The sequence below is a fragment of the Populus alba genome, chromosome 5, assembly GCF_005239225.2.
Source record: "Populus alba chromosome 5, ASM523922v2, whole genome shotgun sequence".
In the NCBI taxonomy this organism is placed as follows: domain Eukaryota; kingdom Viridiplantae; phylum Streptophyta; class Magnoliopsida; order Malpighiales; family Salicaceae; genus Populus; species Populus alba.
The window spans coordinates 13,314,387-13,335,051 of NC_133288.1; the positions used below are offsets into that span (position 1 = coordinate 13,314,387).

Sequence of the window (20,665 nt, forward strand, 5' to 3'; positions counted from 1 at the left end):
AACTTGAAAATGGCGCAGAAATGTAAGGGTCCAATTATATTTTAACCAGGGGTTTGATTGCAAAATTAGAAGTATCACAAGGACTAAATTCGCAGCCAAGCAAAACGGGGTCGTTTTGCAACAACTGTTCACCGTCTCTGCAACGGCTCTCTGCCATTAAAGGCAGAGGCGTTTCGTCCGTTGGTGCGGACGTTTTCTCCATTAAAGGCGTCGGTTATTGAGCATTTAGGGGAGGCCAGCCGTTACCACCACCGAGGCCGCTGCTGTCTCTATACAAGCTGAGCAAAGAAGACCTCGCGAAGAAAAAAAGGGGAGGGCAGGACCGAATTGGAGACCCAGAACAGAGAACAAAAAAACCCACAAAACAAAGACAAACAGTAGTACCCAAAGCGAAAACAGAGATCAATACAAGCAGAAAACCCAGAAATCCCATGTTAATATCATCATCCTCTCAATCATCCCTCTCGCCTGCAAATCAGAAAAAAAGAGGAACCCAAGCAGCGAGCTGTCAGCTTCACCATCGCTGAAACAAAAGGAAAGCAGAAAGGGAAGATCATACAACAGACGAGAGCGGAGTCACTGTGTTGACCAGTCTCCTTGCAATCTCCAGAAACAGGTAAGCCGTTCTCGTCTTTCTCTTCAGTTTCTGTTTAAATTGTGCAAATGCAAGAACTGTGCGAAGGTAATTTAATTACCTTCGCACAGTTGCTGCACGCGTGAATTTGCTTCACGCGTGTAGCTTAATTAAAATTTGTCGGGCCACTGGCTTGGGCCAGTGGGCGAGCTGGCTGGGCTAGCATATAGGCTGAGCTGGGCCCAGCCCTAAAGAAATTATGCTGGGCTAGGCCAGCCCCAAAAAAAATATATAGATAATAAAAAATAAAAATAATAAAAAAAAGTGTAGACAAAAATTTTGCATGTCTTATTTTTTAGGCCACGAATAATTACCAACGCCAGAGTTGGATTTATTCGTGTTGGAATTTTTAATTGGAATTTATTTTTGGTGGAATGATGTAACCATATTATTCGATAGTTTCACCCGCATTTAACTAGTGTTTTGCATATGTTATTTATATAAAATGCTTTGATATTCTTTGTTTTATGTTTTGAAGGCATTTTTGGATGAAAGATGCAAAAAGGAGTAAATTGGAGGTAATTGGCAGATTTGACGTTCAGTCGGTATTTTGTGCAGAGCGTGAGTTCCAGAGATCGAAATGAAGTGATTCCAGTGGCATTAAAAAGCTAACATCCATACCTTTTTGGAAATGTAATGCAAGAAAACTAAAAAGAGAAAGATCATGGAAATCACATCCTTCAAAGTCAAATCTCGCAGTCTGCCAATGTTGACCTTTGCCCATTCAAAATTCAATATCTGGAGCTTCAGAAGTCCAATTGATGCAAACTCAATTTTGTTGGATTCCTTACTCAAAGATCTATAAACGCTCCAAATTTCAGCCAAAAACGATGTCATATGAGGGATATATGATTTTTCAAAGATGACAGCTGAATTCTGCCAGCAAGCAGGTTGCGTGAAGAAACGAATCCAAATTTCATCTAGAAGCATCCAAACCGACCAGCAATTTAGCTCCTCTAGTAAATATTCTAGAAGGTCAAGGAAGGCAGCCACCAACCTCAAGGCAGCCACCAACCTCATGGCAGCCACCAACCTCAACCCAGCAGCCAGCAGCCAGCAGCCAGCAGCCAGCAGCCAGCAGCCTTCACACTACCACCATCTATTGATGTTCACACTTGAGCTTTGATATTTTCTTACTTACAATTTGTGTATAAATAGAGGGTGAGTAGAAGGAGGTAGAGAGAAAAAAAAGAAGAGAAAGAAGAAGGAAGAAACACAAACTCTCCTCTCTACAAATCAGAAATTATGTATTGTTTCATCTTTAGGAGTAGTTGTTCAATAGATATGCAAGGCTAAGCTCGTTTTCTTGGTTGCAAGGACACAACAAACCTTCGGATTTCAAGAACCGTGAGATTTATTCTTCCTTTTATTTTCAGTTTATGTTATGAATGAGTATGTTTGTTTTCCTATGCATATTTCCTATGATTGTTTATCTTAATTGCTAGAGCGGACTCTAAGTTATTATTGTGAACAATCTATTGCTAAGTTTGATATCAAAACCGGAGTTGTGGTATATAAACTTGTGAAGCAACTAAGCTTGATAATTGTAGCGGAACTACGTTATTAAACTTAGGGAGAACATTCGATCATAGCAACACAAATTGACAACTTGGTTGTTAAGATTAATGAATTGATCTGGATCTTAAGGCTGCCATTAGATTAAATCATTAGTGCGGACACTGTGATTGTTTGTTGGTTAGGGATAGTTATACGGCGGATCCGTTAATTAACCAATATTAAGAAAAGATAAAATTCATAATATAAACTGGAGTTTCGTTTCAAGGATCGGTTCTAATTTCCGTTGGTGGATGTGTGCTTGCAACCAAGGTTTGTTTTCTTGATATATTTCAGTTTCAATTGATTTTGTTTGCTAGTTTAATTTCTGCCATAGTTTAAATCATTTCAAATCAATCCCCCCCAATTACATAACGTACAACATAAAAATCTAACTTCAAACTTCCTCGTGGGATCGACCCCTTGCTTGCTCTATACTATCTTGTGTGTTTTAAGCTAGGGTAATTAATTTGTGCGACCGCGACATCGCAACATGGAATATTTACCAACGCCAGATTTGGATTTATTCGTGTTGGAATTTTTAATTGGAATTTATTTGGTGGAATATTTATCAACGCTAGAGTTGGATTTATTTGTGGTCGAGTTTTTAATTGGAATTAGTCATGGTGGAATATTTACCGACACCAGAGTTGGAAATATTCGAGATCAAATATTCATTGACGCCAGAGTCAGGAATATTATGATCAAACCATCATTTTTTTTTAAAAAAAAAAGAGAGAATAAGAATACACATGCATTGATTTAAATTTATTTCTTAGGTTTATTCATTGAAGTTAAAGTCAATAATATCGTACGTTCTTACACACAAACCAAAAAAATTTTAGCAAGTTAAGATTAAAACAACAATGCAGCTTACCTCAGGTAGGGTGCGCTAGGGGTGCTAATACCTTCCTTAGCCTCAACTAGTCCCGTACCATAGGATCTCTCTTGACCAGTTAGGGTTCTTAGTGACCATAATACCAGGTGGCGACTCCTTAAACAAGATTTTTTCCCAAAAGAACCGGATGCCAGAAATCTGTTCTTTTTAATAATTTAGAGAATTATTTTTTGTGGTCGCCGCGATGTCGGGTGTGACAAAAGGTATCTTATATTATTAGATATGTTATTATAAAACATGTTTTAGTTAAGGAGTTATTGATACTTCAAGTGCAAAATGATGATATAAAACCTTGATAAAAATGCATTTTTAAGTACTAATTAGAAAGCTTTCAACTTAACATGTTCTTCGTCAACTCCATTCGGTTTCCTACCAATGCAAACCATATGTAACTCCTTAAGATGGGTATGAGGATCTTCTCCTACAAGACCATTGAATGTTGGTAGCAAATGTATAAAACCATATTTGAGCTCAAAGTTTACATTATTGTCGATGTCTATGCACAATGGTTGATTTTTCACATTAGGAGCAGCAAGCTCCTTGAGTGTTTGTTGTCATGCAATAGCTATGTTGTTAACACGTGCTTCCTTTCGTAACCTACGTAAAGTGTTTTCTATTTCAAGATCCACCTACACTTGACTTTAGTTAGTAGAACGAGTTTCAGGCATAAATCATCAAGAAAACTCAAAAGAAACCAACCACACAAATGGATCGAAAACAATGAAAATTGTACAAAAATCCCACACTAGAAAACTAAAATTGCCTAAAAACCTTAGAAAACAATGGAATTTGGCCTCGATAGGGTGGGGATAGTGGTAATCACTAGTGTTGTTCAAAACGCTATTTCCTTTCTGAAAACAAAAGGCTGATACCTAATTCCACCAAAAAATCTATTTTGAACAGTATTGTTGTTGTAAATGAACAGTACCATAACAAGCAAAAATTATGTTTCTCTTTTTTTTTCAAAAAAAATAAATAACAATCACAGCAAATAAAAATAATAGCATAAGAATAAACTAAAACTATTTCCCTAGCATCGGTGCCAAAATTTCTTGTGATGTTGCGATTACACAAATTAATTACCCTAGCTTAAAACATAATACACAAGATAATATAGAGCAAGTAAAGGGTTGATCTCATGAGGAAGGTTCAAGTTAGATTTTTATGCTAGATGATATGCAATTTGGGAGGGGTTTGGATCTTATCTAGGCTAAAGCAAAAGAAAACATAAAACTATCAAGCAAAATTAAATAAAATCATAAAGTTATCAATAGAACAAACCTTGGTCAAAAGTAAATGTCCATCTACATAAATCAAAACTGATCATGGAAATGAGACATCAATTTATATTCTGAATATTTATCTCTTCTTAACATTGGTTAGTTAACGGATCCGCCATATAACTAATCATAACCATCAAACAATCACAGTATCCGCACTCGTAATTTAATTCAATAATAGCCTTAAGAACTAGATAAATTGATTAATCAAGAAAACATAACTATCTGTAGTTTATGTTTGATTTGATTGAATGTTTTCTCTAAGATTAATAACGTAGATCCACCACAATTATTAAACTCAATTGCTTCACAAGTTTATATACCACAACTCTGGTTTTGATATCAAACTTAGCAATAGATTGTCTACAATAATAACTTAGAGTCCACTCTAACAATTAAAATAAACAATCATAGAAAACATAAGCATAAGAGAACAAACATATTCATCATATAAACTGAAAATTAAAGGTAAAATAGATCTCACAATTCTTGAAATCCGAAGGTTTCTGTGTCCTTGCAATCAAGAAAAAGAGTTTAGCCATGCATGTTTGTTGAGCAACTAATAAAAAAGAAAGAGGAATGCATGATTTCATGTTTCTTAGAAGAAGGGAGTGTTTTCTCTTCTTGGTTGGCTGCCCTCCCTCCCTTCTCTTCTCTTATTATTTTTATATCCTAGGAAACCCAAGTCTCTATTTTACAATATTATTTTACAAAATAGTCCTCCCTTATGTAGACAGTTTACATGTAAATACTTCAATAACTTTTTTCCTAAAAAAGAGAAATAGCCTTGCATAGAAATCTATAAGCTTTGACTTGGAGGAGCTAAATTGCTGAAATAAAAATTGGATGTCCGTTTAGATACTTCGAAACGTAATTTGGACTCGTTTCTTCACGAAACCTATTTGTTGGCAGAATTCAATTATCATCTTTGAAAATCATATTTTCCTCATTGACATCATTTTATTTTTTTTAAGTTGGAGGGTTGATAGATCTTTTAGTTAGGAATCCAACAAAATTAAGTTTATATCAAATGGACTTCTATAGCTCAAGATATGCAAGTTGGAATGGACAAAGGTCAACCTTGACAGATTATGAGATTTGACTTTGAAGGCTATAATTTACATGCTCTTTCTTATTTTATTTTCTTGTGTTTGATGTCCAGAAAGGTGTGGATGTTATCTTTTTAATGCCACTGGAATCACTTTATTTTGATCTCTAGAGCTCATGCTCTGTACAAAATATTGACTAAATGTCAAATCTATCAATTACCTCCAATTTACTTATTTTTGCATTTTTCATCCAAAAGTGCCTCCAAAACATAAAATAAAGAATATCAAGGCATTTTATATAAAAAAAAAATATGCAAAACACTAGTTAAATGTAGGTGAAACTATCAAATAATATGGTTGCATCATCAATCAATATTTTTATTCCCTTTAAATTCATTATTTTCTCCCTCTAGGCAAACAAACTTCCAACCCCTCTCTCTCTGATTTTGTTTTCTAATTTGTTTGGGTTTTCTTTAGTATAATCACTTAGGTTTCAATCTTCATGTCACCACAAATGAGAGATTTTGACGAAAATAAAGGAGAAGAAAAAGAAAACCCAAGATTTCTTCCTACTCTAAGTTGTCGGCTTCAAGCTTTAAATGGGAGTGAGGAGTTTGTTTTTATTTATGAAAATGTCATTCATCTTTTGTCTTAGGTGTATTTTTTGTCAAATCCATGTCTGTTAGTATCTTTCGCACACATAAAATTGTTATCATTTCATTCAGGTTTCATATTGAATACTTACAACACTAGTCATAATAAAATTTCTCTAAATTTTATTATTTTTAGGCTACGAATTATGTTATTAAGTGCGGGTTTGTTCTGACCGTCAATATTTTCACCCATGAATTTATACTTTTACCTCTAATTGCAATGATTTTCTTTTAATTTTTATTATTTTCCAGATGGAAATTACCTTATTTAATACTGGTTTATAGATTTTTAGGTTAGGGGTTTACTTATTGATCTAATAGTCACACATAAATATGTGATTAATAGGCTGTGTTATCTACCTAATTTAAGTTATTTTAATTTGTTAAGTTACTTAAGATCATATAAATTAAAGAAGATCCTAACTCACTAGGAGATATAAGTGAGATTTCTTGAATTAATAAAGGTGATTATTAATTTGCAAAAAAATAGTGGAAGATCAAATTATAATTAAGAACCTTATATAAATGTGGTTTTAAACATGTATGCATGGAATTAACATTCATTTTCTTTATATGAATAGGATGATAGATCAAGAATGAATAGCAACGTATCCGTACATGATATTTTTTATGTTAATAAATTGATTGAACCAAACTCTCTAATCTAGTACCGCAATGTGAGAATTGTTCTCAAGCAACAAAAAAAATTATATGTTCTTGAAAACATAATCCCTCTTCCCTCTTAATGAGCATGCTATGACATGTTAATAACTATGAGAATGTTGCATGTGTGATGTTATACATGTCACCTAAACTTCAAAACTTCAAAGACTGGATATCCAATTATGCATTATGCATTTCAAAGAGTGTTTAATACAACTAGTAGGTATAAAACCTCTAAGAAACTGTGTTTAATACAACTAGTAGGTATAAAACCTCTAAACAATTACCCTGTAATAAAATAACAGGTTTCCTCTATGAACACCTAGCTATAGCTATATTAATAAATTAGATTAATTAGATTTTATAATGAACTATAAGTTAAATATTGACTTGGTTCTACAAATTTTAACCCAAAATTTTTCGCAATTCAGATAGTACGTTGTCGCAATTCTTTCTTTAAAAAGCTATGTCCAGCGCTCCTCCCTGTCCCAGGAGGTCGGCGCATAACAAGATTTAAATAAAAGAAGCTCGTCCAAGTGTCACAGAAATTTCCAATATAGTACAGCGAGTCAACCAAATGTTGGGGAACTATGTTACTGGCGTTACATGGGGTTTCGTGTGCTGACAGCTGGTAACAAGTTGAGCAAATTTAGAAAAATTTCTTTTTTATTGGGTTGCAGGAAACTTTCTGGAGTGGTGCCTTCAGCATTTAAAGGTAGCCGAATTAAGGCCATCCTCCAGCTATGATCTCATAGATGACTCTTAGGCTTGGCAGTGGTTCCTTTACCTCTTCGTTTGGAATAACAGCAACTCGGTACCAAGTTTGCTACCGCAGGCAAAGAGGCATTCCAAGAGCGGCAGTCATACACTGGGTGCATCATTGGCCACTTCATTGAGTGAGGCAGCAAGGTATTCTGCGAGGCTTAGTCCAGAAGTGGACTTGTTAGAAGACTCTGCAACTCTTGATTTCTTCATGCTAATTGATTTTGGAAGCCAGGAATTTGAAGAGCCAAGTCCATTCAAATTATTGTCCACTCCACAAAACAGGTTCTAGATGCTGCCATGGGTCTTCAACCATCGAGTTGTCATAAAAACATTCTGGCTCCTGTGCTTCATTTGGTGCAAAGCCACGAGAACGAAAACCTTGTCCTCTTCCACCACTCTGTCCAAAACCTGAACTGCTATGCCAGTTCCCCTGGCCTGTCTGTGAAATAGCTGGACTCCCTCCATACCCTGAAACAGGGGACGGGCTGCTCCCTACTGGCCCAAAGCCAGGATTCCCTTGACGAATGGGATATGGACAGGACAGTCCTCCGTGAAGAGTAGAGCTAAAATAGCTAGCTGGGCCACCTGGTCCAGTCCACATTTCAGGAGGAGCTCCTTGATTCATGGGAAAAGGACCAGAAAAACCTCTCGGGCTTCTATAGGAAGCAGCATTGTGATCTGGACCTTGCCCTCGATACATTCTCTGGTTGGGTAAATGATTGCTTTGCATTTGATTCGCATGTGAATAGCTGTTTTGCATTTGATAAGCATGAGAGGGAGTCAGTTCAAGGTTCCTTTGACCTGCCAAGAAGAGGAGATTATGACAAATTTCTGCCGATTATCTACCACCCTGATAGAGCAACAGGGTATAAACGAAGGTTTTTTTTTTTTTTTTTTTTGAATCACCATCAACCAAAAGAAAAAAATTATCATCTAAACATTTTAAACGAGCTTAGAGCATGTCCTAAAAAAATCCCTTCAACGCACAACATTTCCTAATGATTTTATGCAGCCAAGTTCTCAACTCAACTACAAGGCAACAATAATGATCTACTAAAATTTTCCCAACAGCAAAATAACACCTCCCAAAGGCTTTTCGGCCACCTTCAATTGAATGCCCCTTGAGCTGAAGGCAGCCAAGAGTGAGTTTGAAGTCTATTCAACATCTCTAAACCTCCACATGACAACTATAATATATAGAAAGTGTCAGTCGCCAAGAAAATTGCAATATGTTTGTAGAAAAAGTAACACTCTTTACATTGAACCAGTTTAAAAGTTACTGAAGTAGTCAAAATCTTCTTCACACTCTAATAAAGAAAAGATCACAACAAGTAACATCACCATGATCCTTTTATTTGTTAACATTCCAATCAACAAAAATTCAACACGAATCGTTTCCATAGTTGTTTGAACAAAAAATCTGGAAAAGCAGTACCCTACCTGGATGGGGAGATTACAACTGGGGCACAGAAGAATTATTGCTTGGAAATGTAAAATAACTCCGTGCAGCCAGGTTACCAACAACACTCTTCCGGTTAGCGGAAAATGTTACTGAAGGGTCTGTATAAAAATCAAACCTTGCAATCGCACTGGACTCCCCCTGTGCAAGCAGAGTTGTAGGGGTCTCAAGAAGCGGGTAAGCAAGCAAACCTGGTGGAGCAGAAGTTTCAACGTTATTAGAAGTTTCAGCCTGTGCAGCAGCTATTGAGCGCATTGCTTTCAATCTTTCCCTTCTTTTTTCTGAATTCTCCATTTAACCTAATGGTTATAAACATTAGTTGTAAAAACATCCTACTGGTTATAATTATTAGTTGTAAAAAGAAGACTTCACCCATTAAACCCTAAAATGATCAATTAACCAAACCAAACCAAAATTTTAAACAGAAATAATGCTTTGTAAATAAATAGCTAAATCCCAATGAAATTCAAAGATGGAAAAGTAATCTCAATCACAAAGAAGAAGAAGAAGAAGAAGAAGATATCTATACAAAAATTCTCTAAATAGGAGACTAAGTACCTGAAATTGAGAGCTATTACTGTTGCTAATAAACCCTAAAAACGAGAGATTGTAGCTCTAGATGCCGTGTCAGTTAAGAGTAATTTCAAATGATTTAAAATAATATATATTTTTTAAAAATTATTTTAATATAAAAACATTAAAAAAATAATTTAAAATAAAAAATAAAAAAACTTTTAAAAATATTTTTAAAATATAAAAATAATTAAACACTTAGAATAACAAGCGAGCAAAAATTTAGTGTTAAGTAGTTGGTGGTTTTTTAAAATTAATTTGTGTTGGTTTTCAAAATATTTTTATTTAAAAATATATAAATAATATTTTTTATTTTTTAAATTAATATATTAAAAAATATAAAAAAAATTAATTTAAAACTAAAAAATTTAAAAAGTCTCAAAAATATTGAACAAAATCAAACAGACTAAGGAACAGTGTTTTTCTCGGCGGGCGGGTTTCGGTCGGGCAGCTAAGAACCTGTTCGGCTGAAAATGGATTTGAAAGCCCAATCTAATTTAGAAGTGGATCATTGCATTCCAATAAGGAATTAGGATAACTGGTCGTCGGCTGGGCCCATTTTGGACCGATGTTTTGAGATTGATTTTGTCGAAGAAATATCTGTAAAACCCTCTAATCGAACGGCTATGATTTCTCTCACCTACCAAAGCAAACTGTCCATGCGAGTTTCTTTTTGCAAAAAAATCGCAGCCAGTATCCATTGCAGAAGCTACCCTACTGTCTCCAACCACTTGTTTTGCCATCTACAAAGTAGAAGAAAGCAACAAAATCATCTTTTGATCGAAGCTTATTATCACACTTGTTCTTGCAATCAATCTTCTGGAGACCAAACACTAACTGAGAGAGCGAATAAGTATAATAACCATGCCCACCAACGACGGATTCTCAGGTACATGTATTTTCTTGAGCTCTTGGATTTTTTTGAGATCTTTTTTTTTTTTATTATTATTTCTAGGTTTGTGTGTATGAGGGATAATGTTTTATAAGCTGGTTATTTAATTTAATTTAATTTCTAGGTTTTTTTTTTTTTTTTTAAGTTAATTTTGTATTTTTTTAAAAAAATCAACTAAAGTTAAAATGCTGCTTATAATTAAATACAAGGAGAGAATATCCTTAGTCTTATTTAATAATAAAAGAAATGAAATGTTGATTATGATATTCTTGAGGAAGACCATTGGCTGCTTGCGTTATTTTAAAGTTTTTGGTAAGCTGAACTAATTGTACTTCTTGTTAAATTAAGATGCTAGCATATGGGTAGGTAAATTATTTGTTAGTGAGACATTTTACTGAATATGTTCATGTAATGTGAGAGGCTTATATTTTGTTTTTTCATTTTTCTTTCAGGTGTATCCAATTGCTATGTGTTCAAGAGTAGATTGCAGGAGTATGCACAAAAGGCAGGCTTGCCTACTCCTGTATATGAGACAATCAAAGAAGGCCCTTCTCATGAGCCATCCTTCAGGTCGACAGTGATTGTGAAGGAAGTTAGATATGATTCTTTACCTGGTTTTTTCAATCGGAAGGCGGCAGAGCAATCAGCTGCTGAGGTTGCTCTTGTGGAGTTGGCTAAAGCTGGCCAAATTAATGAATCCACTTCTCAACCTGTTGTAAGTTTATATTCTACCAAATAATGAATCTTCTATCTTCCTTTCGGTTTCATAATATTATGTACCATCTGATATAACATAAAAGTTCATTCCTTTGATTCACTCTTTATGTTATAAAGATTTTTAAAGCATGGGACTTTAGATTTGAAGTTGTGTTAAACATTCTTCTACTTCAATGCTAGTTAATTTTGTAGCATAAAAGACCTTGACTGGACTTTTTGAAGGCGCAATTTTCCCAAGCAGCTTTAATGCAACTAAATATTAGGGTAGCCATTGTCATTCCAATTGTTACTTTTTGCCTTCTGGTTTTTGAATGGACTTATTCGTTGAGTGTTAAATTCTTTTGGCTTTCGCAACTGCTTCTGTCTCCTTGATGAAGTTATTGCTTTATCATGTGTAATCTCAGTTGGTAATTATTGTTGCTCTTTAACTATTTTTCCCAAAACAAGGAAGTTGAAAACTCTTTTACCATAATAAAGTAGTTTAAATTGTATTTACCAAACTGGGGTATTTTTTGCCACATAGGCTCTATCATATGTACATGTCATGTGTGTGTTTTTTTGGCCTAAAGAACAATCTTTTAGAACAGAAAATTTTAATTTTTAGTAGGAAGCCTCTTTTTGTCTTCCATTTCTCAAATTCAAATCATCTTGCAATCCAGAAAGGATGCGTTCATCAGCTAATGGCTGTTAAGTTGAAATAAAATTTAACATCTTTTCTTCTTTTGTTAGTCCTTTATCCCTAAGAACCACTGAGTTCGTTTGTAATGAGAAATTCTGGATCTCTACTTTCCTTGAAGTGATTTGAGTTGTATTAGATTTGTGTGTTAGCTATTGATGGATACCATTTGATCTGTTAGAAGATATTTTCAATTGCTAAGTTGTCAATGAAAAAAATGCATACATTGCTTTTGAAAAAATATTCATAAATCAATTATGGTTGGGACTTGATAAAGTTCTAGATTTAGAATTCCAAAATATTTCTAGGCTTAGGAATTGACAAGTTACAAAAATTAGGATCTATCTTTTGCATTCAATTTATTTGTTAAATTTCCCAAATGAGTAGAGATTGTACTTTAGGTTGTGTTTTTTTGTAGAAGAGATATGGGGAAAGGAGTTAGATTCTATTCCAACTTGTTTTAGCGAAATGGAAAACAAAACAATTGGTGAAATTAAAAGATAAAATAGAAAATAAAAACAAAGAATAAAAAGTTAAATACATGCTAAAAGGGAACTAAGTGAAGAATTGGAGAGATTAAGGTGAAATTTATATTATTAAATTGCATTAAATTTACCTTTATCTCTTTAATCCGCATAAATAATAATTATATATTTTTATGCTTATATGGCAAAAACTACCTTATTTTAGGAAATAGGTTTAAAACTACCATGTTTTAAGAAATAAGATTTAAAATTACCCTTGTCTGGAAAAAACTGAACTATTCATAGTGCTCTCATGTGTTTTTCTCACATTTGACTGTTATTGTTTTTCCTCTTCAGCACGAAACAGGATTATGCAAGAATCTACTTCAGGAGTATGCACAAAAGATGAATTATGCAATTCCGCTGTATGAGTGCCAAAAGGATGAAACACCAGGTCGAGGGCTCGTTTTTAAATGTACTGTTGAGATTGGGGGGACTCGGTATATTGGAGCATCAGCAAAAACCAAAAAAGAAGCGGAGATCAAAGCTGCTAGAACTGCTTTGTTAGTAATCCAATCGATTGGATCTGATAAACCAAGTGGCAACTTTCAATTAACAGTAATTCCATGTAGAAAGAGGGGAGTTGAGACTAGTGTACAAGAGGAGATGGCAAATATTCCCAAGCCTAAGAAGGCCCGGTTTAAAAAGAAAAGGTTGAAAAACAAACCCTCCGGGGATAGGATAGACAATGCTCAAAGTGAACTTACTGAAAACTTGGATACTATGGATGGTCAATCTGGATCAGAAACAGATCAAACTGATGGTTCTATCATCCGAGGAGCAAATTGCAAACCTCTAGCAATGGGAACAACGATGACTTCCCATGATGGAAAGCCTGACACTGACTTGAATGAGAGAGAAACTTCTGATACTAAAGTTGCTTTGACTTCCAACGACTCTGGTAATCCTGGAAGTGGACAGTCAGCATCTCCAAATTTTAATCAAAGCAGTCATGGGACTGGTGCAGAAATATCAGCTGAGTCTAATGCAGGAACAGGTAAGGTTACTGGAATTATAGAGGCTACTTCAATGGCAAACAATCCTGTGCTCACTCAGATAGGGGCTTCAAATGCTTAAAACCTACAAAGAGAGAATTGAAATTAGTGCGAGCCAAGAGTAGGACAAACTGGAAATTTATTGGGTTTTAGCTGCAGTTGCGTGGAGCTGGTATTTTGAGATTATAGGTGTAGAACTAGAAGTTTCTGAGAGTATCAATAGATTAACACTACGAAAATTTCAGGTACACTGGTTGATTAAATTGTCCTAAAATATTGGATTAGACATGGAAATGTGATAACAATATCTGGCATCCTTGCCGCGGCTCCATCTGCGTGCATGTATCTTTTTAACGGGGGTGAGTGGTTCTATGAACTATGAAGCATTTCTATTCTCCCCAGGTATATGGATTTGAACTGCGAGAATTGTTTTGGTAAATGCTAGTAATAACCCCCACACGATGCCCGACACAATTTCTGAAATTTTTTTATTTTTGAAACTAAAATAAATATTTATACAAATTTCAATGATTTAGGTTCTGGGAAAAAATATATTTTTCCTGTTAAAATTTATATTTCTTATTTACGATTTTTTTTATTTTTATGGAACATGATTTTTTCTATTATTAGCTAGTTATTTGATCACAAGATTGAATACGCGCCTGCGCACAGACATGCACACACTCTGAATTTAAATTAAATCGAAAAAATGTATTTCTTAAGCTAAAATTCTTTTTTGTGTTATTAATATATGTATATTTTATTATTTATCAAAATTATGGTTTTTTAATTAAAAATTTATTATGATTTGAAAAGCAATTTTAAATCAATAAAATTATGTTTTGATCATTTAGAATATTTAGTTTTAGAAAATATCATAAAAAAATTAACAATAAATAAAAAATATATTTTATTTTCATTTGATATTTATGTTAATTTTCCTTAAAACTTGTGTATATTAGTTTTATAAATATAAATATAAAAGGCTTAAATATTCTTTAAAAAGTGGCATAATAGAATGCAATCCATGCTCGTTTAGGACTGAGAGGATGGCTCTCAGCCATCAATTATAGTCCGGTAAAGCGTGGAGTTCAGGCCTAAGAAAAAAAGAAATTTATGGTTGCAAATGACTACTTATCTTTAGGTAACATTGAATAATAAAATATTTTAAAAAATTAAATCAACTTGTGTTAATTTGTTAAATTTGTAATATAAAATGTGAGATCAGAAAAACCCTATCAAAAAAATATTATAAAACTTCATTTCAAATAGATTTAATATTAAAAATTAAAATTGAGGAAAAAAAATTAAATTCATTAGATTGAGATAATTTTATAGAAAGAAAATTAAAAAAAAAAAAAAAACCTTCTATTTTCAATTGATCCAACGTTGAAGAATGAAATTGAAGAAAAATCAATAAATAAATACTAAAAAACAACTCAGGATAACTTATGTTAAGCTGTTAAACTTACTCCTTAATTTAGGAGACCAAGAAAACTTTATAAAAAGCATAATAAAATAAAATATGAAGCTTTATTTTCAACAAATTCAATGTTGAAAGTTAAAATCGATAAAAAAAAAACCTAAAAAAATTAAAAATTGGGTTATTGGAGGGCAAAATTGAAAAAGAAATATTCAATTAAAGAAAAACTCAAGAAAATGAATTGAGTTAACATGTGACCTGAGTTATAAAATTTGGATAATCATATAAAAAGTGATAAAAAAAAATCATGAAACCCAATTAAAAAATAACATAAAAATAACAAAGTCAAATCGGGTCAACCTAGTTAACTAGCAACTCGAGTCATGAGATTAGAACATGATATAAAGATATTGTAACCCACAATCATGATTGCCACAATCCCAGAAAGCCAAAAACTAAATATAATAAGAAGTGTGACACATTGATTGTCTGATACAAGACACTAAAACTATTAAAATGAACCTCCACCAAAAGATTAGTGAATTGTGAATGAGAAGTATAAGGTAGAATGTCACAAAGTCAGTTATACTATGATAAATTTGATTGTTCTTTATTTAAATAAAGAGAAAAACATGTTGTTCCAAGCAAAACATCAATTTTATTAAATAATCTATGCTTGCTAAGCAAAAACCTAAATGTATGATAAATAACCTTATTTATACTAGGTAGAAAAATCCTAAACAAGTTTGGAAAAATAATAAAATAGTTCTAAATAAAATAGAAAAAAGAGTCTTAAATCAACAAAAAAATCAATACAAATCCTACATGGTAGCTTCTAGATCTTATCACAATGCCTTCTCAATGTCCGGTTCCTGGTTGACCTACAAAATCTAACTGGATATAAAACAAAACCTTTGGAAACTTTTATTAAAATTTTAGATTAATCTAATGGTCGGATTGAAAATTATGTTTGTTAATATAAAACTATGCAATAGAAAAATTCATCTCAAAAACGACTTTAACTCTCCCAAATATGCATGGAAATCTTTATAATAATTGATTCCCTCTAATTTCTTTATAGAAGTAGGAAAAGTCCCAAAATTAGCTTTTGAAATATTCTTGCATTATTAGGACTTTCCCTCTTCAAATAAGAGGTTCACAAGTCAAAAAACAACAAATAATAAAATTCATATTGCATCTTCTAACCTGTATCACGATGCCTTTTAGCCATCCAATTGACCTAAATTTTTTTTTTAAAAAAAAAAACATAGAAAAGTATGTCTGGAAACTCCTAGTAAAATTCTAATTCAATCCAATTATCAGTGTCGCACCCGATATCGCGGCGGCCTTAAAAATTTGGTATACCATGGAAAAAAATGGATTTTTGGCATTCTATTCTTTGATAGGGAATGGTCTTGTTTAAGGAGTCTCTACCTAGTATTATAGTCACTGGGAACCCTAACTGGTCAACAGAGATTTTATGGTTCGGGACTGGTTACGTAAAAGGAAAGATATTATCACTCCTTAAACGTTTTGCCTGAGGCAGACTGCATTGCCGGTTTTGTCTTAAATTGCTAAACATTTATTAGTTTATTCTATGATGATTTGCTTATAGTATTTCTAACTCTAGCGCTAGTGAATATTCAACTACGAATACTTCCAACTCTAGCACTAGTAAATATTACGTAACTATAAAATAAATTTAAATCAATATTTTTATTCCTGACTCTAGTGTCAGTGAATAAACAAATAAAAAAATTTATTTTTATGCATGCACATATTTTTATTTTTATTTTTCTTGCTAAATAAAAATAAAATACAATGAATAATATAAATTTAAACCGGTATTTTTATTCCTGACTCTGGTGTCAGTGAATAAACCAATAAATTTATATTATTTTTATTCATGCATACACATTTTATTTTTTTATTTTTTTTTGAGTTGGGTTGGCCGGCTAGGCACAGCAACACGCGTGAATTCACGCGTGTTGCTCACTGTTCAAGTGAATTAAAATTCACTTGAATAGTGCAATGTGCTCTTTATTTGGAGAATGAAGCAAAGCAGGAGGAGAAAGATGGCTTACCTGATATGCTGGAGGAGCGGTGAAGTTGATGTTAGACGCTGCCACCTCTTGCTCTGTTTTTTTTTTTTTTTTGCTTGCTTTCCTCTTTGTTTTCCTTTTTTTTTTCCCCTTTGAGATTGTGTTTGGGAAGAAAAACTTTTGGTCTCTGCTTTCAAATTCCCCTGCTCTGGACGAAGACTATGAGGGTAAGGCTGGTGCTGCGGGAGCTTTCTCTGGTTCTCGCCCCTGTTTCCTCCTTGTGTTCTGGGTTTTTGTTCTCTGGCTTTTGTCCCTCCGTTTTTCCTCTTGTTTCTGGGTCGATTTTTCGATCCCCAAAATCCTCCCCAGTTCTCTGCTCTGCCCTGCCTTTTATAAGGCCGGAGAGCTTCAAAAACCATCACCTCCACGAATGGGATCGTGGCAGAAGACATGGTCACGATTTGGATCGGATGCACTGTGATTTTCCTGTTGAATCGGCTGCCATCCGCACGAAACAGACGGGATGATGAACAGTATTGCAAACGGCACCGTTTGACTACTTTCAATTTGGTCCCTGTATCAATTGGGTCCCTTAATCAAATAAAGTTTTAATTTTACCCTTGGATTAATTTCAATTAAATCCCTGAATTTATTTAATTAATTAAATCAAAGCTTAATTAAGTCCACAAACTTATTAATTTTTCTAATTTCATTAATTAAACTAATCCAAATTTTAATTAAATTTCCAAACTTATTAATCCTTCAATTTCTAACCAATTCACTTTCAAATATAATAATTTCATCCCTGAATTTTGAATTTGTGTTGTTTTAACCCCATTTTCAAATATTTTTTTATCCATTCATTTTGTATTATTTATTCAAAAATTAGGTTATGACAGTTGTCCCCTCTTTATAATATTTACAATGCAAAGATATTGAAAATTTTCATTTTTTTTAGCTTTGTGTAGTAAATTTATAAAGAAAAATAGATACATAAAGAACTTTTTAATTTTTTTTTAGAGTCTTGAAAATTTTTGAAAATAGTAGATTGACATATGACTTTTACAAAAAGAACAAGTCACTTGGAAGACGGCCCACTTTTTTTTTTTAATGGATCAAATTGTTTTGTGCAACCTGCCTGATGATAAAAGAAACACGAAGAATTTCGTGAGTGGTCTAATTGTTCTAGGCGACCTGCACGATAAAGAATAAAATGCGAAAAGGATTTCGCGAGTGGTCTAATTGTTCCAAGCGACCTGCCCGATGATTGAAAAATACAAGGATTTTTCAGGATGGTCACATTGTAATGGGTTACCTGCCCAGTGAAAAAATACAAGGATTTTTCATGTTGGTCACATTGTAATGGGTTACATGCCCAGTAGAAAAATACACGGATTTTTCAGGATAGTCATATTATAATGGGTTACATGCCCAGATGGTCACATTGTAATGGGTTACCTGTCTAGTGGAAAAATACGAGGATTTTTCAGGATGGTCACATTGTAATGGGTTACCTGCCTAGTGGAGAAATATGAGGATTTTTCAAAAGATGACATGATAGGGCTCAAAGGCACACTATTCAAGAGATGGAAGCTCGAAGGAAATGAGGGCTCCGAGGCACGTTCGGAAGGAAATGAGGGCTCGATGGCGCACTCAAAAGGAGGTAGGGTTAAGAAATGCATTACCTTTAATGGTCGAGGGCTCGAAGGCGTGCTCGAAAAGAAATGAGATGAAGGCTTGAAGGCGCACTTAAAAGGAGGTAGGGTAGGAAACGTACTACCTTTGATGGTCGAGGGCTCGAAGGCACACTTGAAAAGAAATGAGGTGAGGGCTCGAAGGCGCACTCAAAAGGAGGTAAGGTAGGAAATGCATTACCTTTCATGGTCGAGGGCTCGAAGGCGCACTCAAAAAGATATGAGGTGAGGGCTTGAAGGCACACTCAAAAGGAGGTAGGGTAGGAAACGCACTACCTTTAATGGTCGAAGGCTCAAAGGCGCATTAAAAAAGAGGTAGGGTAGGAAACACACTACCTTTAATGGTTGAGGGCTCGAAGGCACACTCGAAAAGAAACGAGGTGAGGGCTCGAAGGCGCACTTAAAAGGAGGTAGGGTAGGAAACACACTACCTTTAATGGTCGAGGGTTCGAATGCGTACTAAAAAAGAAATGAGGTGAGGGCTTGAAGGCGCACTCAAAATGAGCCAGTGTAGGAAACGCACTACCTTTGGAATGGAAAATGAAAGGTTGTTGAAAAATATAGAGATTTTTTTTTAGATGGCCTAATTCTCATAGGCGGCTTGCCCAAGTTGAAAATTTTTCAAAAGCAATTTCAATCTTAGCCATTTCAAGTTGGCCTTCCACTTGATGGATTTTGCCAGAATTTTCTCTTATGAAATTTGCAAAACTCATTGTCCAATATCTCAAAGTTTAGATGATATACATACATCTTTACCTGACTTGAAATATAGATCCCCATTTCTTCTTAGTCTTCTTGTTGCTTGATTGATGAGGACTTGTTACCTCTGATTTGGGTCCTCTTTGTCGCTTGACTTTTAGCCCACTCGAGTTGGCCCATGTAAATCTATTTCCAAATTTGTTTGCATAACTCAGCCTTTGTGGTGCTCATCGTGACCCACTTGCTTGCTAAAGATTTTCTATCTCGTCAAATAAGTTGAGAGGATCACACATTACCCCTCATCTCACTGCTAAAAATATTTGGTGTCACTAGCTGAAAAGATCAAGTTGTATTTTGTAAACCAAAATGCCCCCTTATCTTGTTGAAGGAAATTAACATCTCCTTTTCTAGAATTTTTCCTTCTAAACACAATCTTGCCCCCTTGTATTGGTCATTGCCCCTAAGTGTGCTCTGTTAGCGACTTAGACAAATAATGGTTTTAATAGGCCATTCTCTCATTTCTCTCATTTTCAGTTTGGTGAAGGAATATAGGTCTAGAATGAATCTTTAAATCTTGATCTTGCATTTTGAAAACAAAAATTATTTCGATATTTGCTTTTGAAATCTTGCAACTCCTTGGTTATTTTCTTTCTCGGAAAAGAGATTATTTGCTCTTGTGTTTGGCAATGAGGTCTTTGGTGAAAATACATAATGAGATGACCTTTTGTTTTTATTGGTTTTCAAAGTCGGGGGCTCGAGAAAAAGATCGAGGTTTTGTATGAGAAAAACTTGTCTCTTTTTTAACACTCATTTTTATTAGCATAAATAATAATGAGTAGTTTGTTCTTGATGTCATGAATTTTATGAAAAAGTATTCTTTATATTTTAAGAGCATTGTTTATTGTTCTAGGTTACTTGCTTGCTTGATTAGAAAAAACTTCTACAGGCACGTAACGTAGGCTGTGGTTTTTGGCTATGAAAGAAAATGATTCATAAGGCTCAAAGAGTGTTTCAGTGTGTCAAAGATTGAGGATCACTATCAACAACTTGACTTTTGATGTCATTCATATTTTCTTTTACCACTCTTCTTTTATTTACTGCTTTTTATTTTTTATTGCTTTGCTAGAACATACTTACTTTATCTTAGATGTAACTTTTTTTTAGTGATTTGGGCATGCCCTCTAGCATTTGAGTTTCTTGAGCTCTTATTCTTTTTTTTTTTCACGGCTTTTTTCTTCTCGTTTCTCATTGAAATTTTCTCTTGCCCCCCCAGTGTGGGGTGTGATCCTAGTCGGGATTTTTTTTTGAAAGAAAACTTATTCAGGCTCAAAAAGGGATCGCAAATGATATACTTATTTCAGAATGTGAAAGGAATAACAAAGATGGTCTTTTCTCATTTCAAGCGTAAGCAGTTAAGATCAATAAACTTTGACCTCATATAGTATGATGGTTTGGTCTATGCAAAGATGCATTTC

General features: G+C 34.0%; 1 protein-coding gene and 1 pseudogene across 1 annotated transcript; one reads left to right on the forward strand and one right to left on the reverse strand.

Moving 5' to 3' along the window:
- Nucleotides 1-7,170: 7,170 nt before the first annotated feature.
- LOC118042943 (protein SICKLE-like) lies at nucleotides 7,171-9,493 on the reverse strand (annotated as a pseudogene).
- A 646-nt stretch (nucleotides 9,494-10,139) lies between these two features.
- On the forward strand, nucleotides 10,140-13,771 carry LOC118042940 (double-stranded RNA-binding protein 1). The gene is made up of 3 exons (XM_035050710.2): nucleotides 10,140-10,417; nucleotides 10,873-11,135; nucleotides 12,635-13,771. The coding sequence occupies exons 1-3, from the start codon at nucleotides 10,393-10,395 to the stop codon at nucleotides 13,412-13,414; spliced, it is 1,068 nt and encodes a 355-aa protein (XP_034906601.1). The 5' UTR covers nucleotides 10,140-10,392; the 3' UTR covers nucleotides 13,415-13,771.
- Nucleotides 13,772-20,665: the final 6,894 nt, after the last annotated feature.

Bases quoted from the DNA above. Each gene is read 5' to 3' on its own strand.
- LOC118042940 (XM_035050710.2), top strand. From the start codon at position 10,393: ATGCCCACCAACGACGGATTCTCAG. The intron at 10,418-10,872 runs GTACATGTATTT...TTTTTCTTTCAG, and splicing joins CACCAACGACGGATTCTCAG to GTGTATCCAATTGCTATGTG. The intron at 11,136-12,634 runs GTAAGTTTATAT...TTTCCTCTTCAG, and splicing joins AATCCACTTCTCAACCTGTT to CACGAAACAGGATTATGCAA.